The following is a 5,624-nucleotide window of genomic DNA, read 5'->3' on the forward strand; positions in this document are numbered from 1 at the left end:
AGGTGGCAACTCACCGAGCTATACGTCTTCTCACACCCGAGATGACTAACCAGTAGGGTGTCGTAGGCCTCATAGATGATAGCAGGATGGCTCATCTTGCGGCAGTGCCGGACACCATCGACGGTGTGGGTACAGCGACGCTATTTACGAATCGAGTCGTTTGACAATACGGACTTCCGAAGTCAATTGTCTCATAGAGACCCGCGCTTCACTGGGAGTTTAGACCAATACAAGATTTGTGCCTTTCAGCACCTTTCATACTAAAATTGCCTATTACATGACCTCTCTTTGAAAACCGATACTTCGGTACTAGGTGTGCGGTGGATTTCGCACAAATATACAGTATTGTATTTTGCACAATTGTACAAAAGCGTAAGGTGATTGTACGATTTACACGCACTAACCCTACAGATCGTGACATGTCTACGATCAAAAATAGATTCAGAAGATTCAGAAGAGCATTTTTCATGTTCAAAATCTAGCAGCTAAAAATTTTACTTTGCTTAGCTAAAGGCATCTTCATCCTGAATCTCATGACTGCTTGACTAAAATGTGGATAGCGCGCGTTCCGGCTTCGTGTGCTAGCGTTACTGCCTATTCTGTAATGCACTTGTTTCTGTTCAAATGATACCTACAAGTCTCGGAACGATTTTGCAGGATGTGACAAAATGTTATTAAAACTGTGAAACCTGATATTTCATATGACATGAATGCAAAATCGAAATTTTCAAATCTGCTTGCCAACTTTGTGGACAACATGGTGAATAGCCAGATGTTGGTACACAATCAACAAAAGTGCAGCGGCTGCACAACGTCATCCAAACATCTTGCACACTTTACTCTATTTCTTTCACCCAGATTTAAGAGGCAGTTTTCTAGCAAAAAAAAGTTACGATCAAATTTATGGTAATTTATCTTCCTTGCAAATGCAATAAAACTAAGTCTCTAATTTCGTTCGTCATTGTACAATCGCAAGATCCTGTGTAGAGTGATAAAGTGAGATGCTACAGTAGCGGCTGGGCAGAAGTTTATGCTCACGTTCAAAGAAAAGTCAATAGAGAACCTGGGCTGACTTCCAAATCACCTACTCAAAAATCATGAAGCCTCTACTTTAATGATAAATGTTCTATACATACAAAAGTGCAGGTGTATTCGAGATGGATAGTAACCCAGCACATGCAGAATCAATATCAAAATTGAAAAACCTATGGAAAAGCTGTACACGTTGAGCAATCCCAGCACCTTTGTGGGCTCCGCACGCCTTCACCTTCCTCCTACGTACTCGAATACAACTCCTCCTAAAGACAACGGGTGGAGTTCACCATCGGAATACAGTAGCAGCGAAGGCGTGTCATCGCCGGCGTCTGACGATGTGCCGCCCTCCTTTTTGCCGACCAATTTCGACCACGATTGGGACATCCTGAGTGATATATTAATAAACGATGCACTCAGTGGGCTTCCCCCAGCCTCGACTATTTCATCGGATCATTCGACGCAAAACAATGCTCAAAATGCCTCCTCACCGGCGTCTTCGTCCACTGGGGACCGTCCAGCAGATTACAGTAGTTCGAGCAGCGTCTGTAGCGTGGCAGATGTAGGTTCCGTTGGAACACGTCCAGCTGCAGTACGTCCTTCTGTAGTACGTCCTTCTGTAGTACGTCCTTCTGCAGTAAGTGGAGGAGCAAGGAAAGTAATGAAAGGACGACGACATGCTGCGAGCCATACCGTTAAAAAGGAGTTGCTTACATTGGAGGAGCAAAAGAAGCAACGTCGACGCTCACAAATCGCCTCTAGTGTACAACGACACCGAGAGAAGAAAAAATGTCTTGTCTCGGCACTCCAAGCCGAAATGACGGGGCTCATGCAGCAAGTGACGGCTTTGCGAGCAATGAGACGATCTCAGATGGCCGACAATGATCAGCTCGTGGCGTATCAAGAAGAAGCGATGACACAACGTCGCAAGCGAAGGCAAGCAGAACATACACACCAAGAGTTGAAGCAGGCGTTATTCCATCAAACATCGTTCCTCAATGGATTGCGGTCACTTATGAGTGACGGGAACATGCCTTGTTCCAAGACGCTTGAATTTCATGACTGGGTACATTCGTATACGGCACTGGCGTCGAGAGACATGATTGCCAGAAGAAAAGAATACATAGCTCACTTTCCTAAGAGCAAGATGGACCTTGCGACGAATTTGGTGCTGAAAAACACTTACGTGGAGACTCAACACTTACTGGCAAGTGGTCAAATGTACATGGGAAAGGTACGAATGTTGCACGACGGTACGCGAAACGCACAAACACTTGATGATGGTCTTACCGACGTCATGATGCGCAAGCTCTTGACAAGCGACCGTGGCAGGTCAGAGGAGGCCGGAGATGGGCGGGTGGTGAAAGAATTTACGTCTGTTTTTTTATTTCTGGAAACGACTCAATGTACGATTGAAGCGCTAATGGATCTTGTGTTTACAAGTATGCGGTCTGTTGGTGTGTATTACCCAAGTGCTACTTATCAATCCCGAGCAGTGGACGAAGTGTTATACACCGAAGCGGATGGTGTAACGAAGTCGAGTATTTACTACACCGAATTAGTGGCTTCGATGGAGCCAGTTTTCGAGGCAATAGAGGACGATCACGAGATTAAAGTTGAGGCTCGTGTCATCACCAGAGAACAGCGTAGTCCGAATGGTGGGATGATTCTATGGGATTATGTAGACGATGACACGTTAAATCCATTGCCCTCGGATGCTCCAGGTCAAAAGATCATTTGCCGCAATGTATGCGGTGGCATGGTCATCCGCAAAGAGCCGGGGACTGGCATGATTTCCGTCCGTCACACTTCGATGAAGGCGTATTCTCCTTTACCAAAGGCCGAGATTGTATCCAATAAATTCGAAAACATTGACGCTGAAGAGGCTCGTCGAACTGTTACCCGACACATTGCACTTCAAGCTTCCGAATGCGACCGCTTGAGTGATCGATGCACTCGCCATGTCTACGACGACATAACAAGGCGATTAAACTTACGCACTGCATTTTGATGTGGACAAGTTTGTTCTTGTTTTTCTCTGTTGCGTAATTTAATAAAAGCTTTATACATGATAAAAAAGCAAAGAAAAGCATCAAAAGTAAAGGGAACGGCTGATTAATATATTGAATAGGAGAGGTTCAACCTAGATCATAGCACCAAGTAGGGCAAAACCTACAATTGCAGAGATAATCGAGACCGCACTAATCTGAACGGGAGATGTCGCACTACTGGTATCCTGGTTAGTGTCATTGTCACTGCTTGCAGGCGTTGACGACGCATTCGAGTTGGACTCGGAATCGTCAGAACCCGCCTCAGTCAAATTGTAAGAATCGGCAATACCAACACCGGCGGCGTTACGCTCAGCCACGGTAGCCAGAATCTCCTGAGGGCAGATGGCCGAGCAATTAAAACGTTTAACATCTGCAAGTTGTTTATCAGCAGCGTCGTTTTGAGCGATACAGGACATACAAGTGTGGCAGATTGAGGCGGGTTGGGTAGCTGTCGTATTAATCTCTTTGACGCAGTGAATTTTCTCGGCACAAATAGGGCCTTCTTCAGTCGACGTAGCAATGTATCCGTATACATCAGCGCATTGATTCTGGTCGCTACATTCGCCAAACTGCGGCACTGTGCCGGACGTAACATTCGGACTAACCGAATTTTGACACTTTTCAGTATCTTCAGCCTTGCATTGGCACAACTTCTTATCCTTTCCATTTTGCTTGCCTTGAGTCACACACTCAAGTTCATAGCCGTTGAGATTGGCGCAATTGTCATCACATTCAAGACTGAGAAATTGCAAGACGCATCTATCCGGATTGTATTCCGTGTTCATGAACGAAGTTGTACCTCCCTCGGCTTGCACGGTAACTCCATTGGTACCGACCGACATAAGACTGTCACTGTCTTGAGCCACGGCACATGAGGCACTTACTGCGAGCACGAGAAACGTTGTGTGAACCATTGCGGAGGTTGAGTGGCAGATCGAAGAATGAGCAGAATCTCGAATGAGGTGCCGAGTCGGAATTAACTGAGAATAAAGCCCGATGCTGGTCTTGCACCTGAACTATTATGCGAAAGAACTGACTCTGTCTCTACTCTCTGCCTGAGTAACTTAAAATTTGTATGATACGAAAAACTCAATTTCGTTTCATATTCTTTATCTTTTAGGGCTTGGGATCAGTTGGACCTCAATGAATGCTGAGCTTCTGCGATATGAGTGGTGTGCATAGCTTAACTAATAAAATTTGCTGTAAAAGAGTGGCAAATTACTGCTCAAAATTAGCGCAGATTTAGCTCAACCTTCAAGCAAAACGTGTAAGAAGACGAGCATCGCACTCATCTCTTAACGAAGAACTAGAATGTCTGTCACGACATGATTTTTGTGTCGAAATTATTCATCTGGTAAAATGAAGCGCGAAAACTTTGATTTTCTGAACACAGTGGCATTGTAGCCTTCGTCACTAATTCCATTCGAGTTTATCGAGTTTGTTAGCAAGTTACTTTTGCAGAGTTACCACTCAGATTAAGTATCCGAGACAGCACAGAAGTGGCTTATTTATAGCAGTCTCCAAAATGAATTATCATCAGTAACGTTTTGTAGCACGTTGTACTACCGAACTACTAGAGTCCCATTTCAAGGTAAAATTATGCGATCTGAGCATGTTAATACCAATAACGTCAACGGCAACAGCGTGCTACGCACGTGAGCTTGGGACTGATGTATCAGGTGCATTTTCAGTCTTTTCACTGTAGGCAGCCGGAAAATGAGTTCTCGAAGGAACATAATACGGCAATACTGACCAGGAAAGAGAAAAATGACAAGAAAGTAACTGGAAGTATTCTAATACGATTCGTTTCTCTTCGACCCAAAATTCGATGTAATAGAACATGCTGAACTCATGCTCTGTCTCAAGGTGCGACTGAGCTATTCTGGAAAAAACCAAGGGGCGCTCCAACCAAATTATGATGTCCAGGATTTGTGCCTATTTCTTGAAAAAGTGCCGAAAACTCAGGGAAAAGTGGTGAAGTGAGTCGTGTTAATGAGAGGGCGACGGTGATGTATGACTCACTGAATCATATTCTAGCCATTATGTTCGAGTGCATGTGCCATTCGACAGTTCTGCGAGCAATATAATCATTATTCCTACGAGATAGATCGTTACATATTTGGCACTAGTGAAAGTGGACTTGGCTGGATGAGTTGATTAGTATTAGAGATGCATGGCTTGCTAGGTGTTGCACATTCACTAGAGATACCAAGCAGCACATTTAGTTCAGCAGATCAAATCAAAATTCAGGATGGAAGCAAATGTCTTTTTAATCGCACAATTTGCAATGGTGTACCCTTACACCTTGCACAAGTGAAGATTTGGCTGAAAGATTCCACTGTTAAGTGGTAGGTGACTTAGTACTATTTTGCGCATATGTATCAATCAGAATCGACTGATACTAGATATTTTATTTTTAGGACCTCTCCCGACAAGTCCCACTGTCCTCGTACCTGAGTTGTACACATAAAATATTGAAACGAGGTTACACATACCCTGGTAACAGGTGTGTGTGTCACACCAGATGGGCATGGTGTGACA

The 5,624-nt window shown here is 44.3% G+C and overlaps 3 protein-coding genes across 3 annotated transcripts in view; 1 reads left to right on the plus strand and 2 right to left on the minus strand.

The window, feature by feature from the left end:
* Positions 1-1,207: 1,207 nt before the first annotated feature.
* On the plus strand, positions 1,208-3,043 carry PHALS_12452 (uncharacterized protein; the record flags this gene model as incomplete). Its single annotated transcript, XM_024728002.1, has 1 exon — positions 1,208-3,043. One exon carries the CDS (start codon positions 1,208-1,210, stop codon positions 3,041-3,043), a length of 1,836 nt encoding a protein of 611 aa, XP_024578523.1.
* A 132-nt stretch (positions 3,044-3,175) lies between these two features.
* PHALS_12453 (uncharacterized protein) lies at positions 3,176-3,997 on the minus strand (the record flags this gene model as incomplete). Its single annotated transcript, XM_024728004.1, has 1 exon — positions 3,176-3,997. One exon carries the CDS (start codon positions 3,995-3,997, stop codon positions 3,176-3,178), a length of 822 nt encoding a protein of 273 aa, XP_024578524.1.
* Positions 3,998-5,194: 1,197 nt separating this feature from the next.
* The window catches only part of PHALS_12454 (DNA topoisomerase I-interacting protein), a gene marked incomplete at both ends in the record, with an annotated part of 3,322 nt that continues 2,892 nt past the window's right edge, over positions 5,195-5,624 (minus strand). The window contains one exon of the mRNA XM_024728005.1: positions 5,195-5,282. Coding sequence (XP_024578525.1) covers positions 5,195-5,282 — 88 coding nt within the window. The remainder of the gene's footprint in view (positions 5,283-5,624) is intronic.

This window comes from Plasmopara halstedii (genome assembly GCF_900000015.1).
Source record: "Plasmopara halstedii genome assembly, contig: Scaffold_614, whole genome shotgun sequence".
Classification (NCBI taxonomy): domain Eukaryota; phylum Oomycota; class Peronosporomycetes; order Peronosporales; family Peronosporaceae; genus Plasmopara; species Plasmopara halstedii.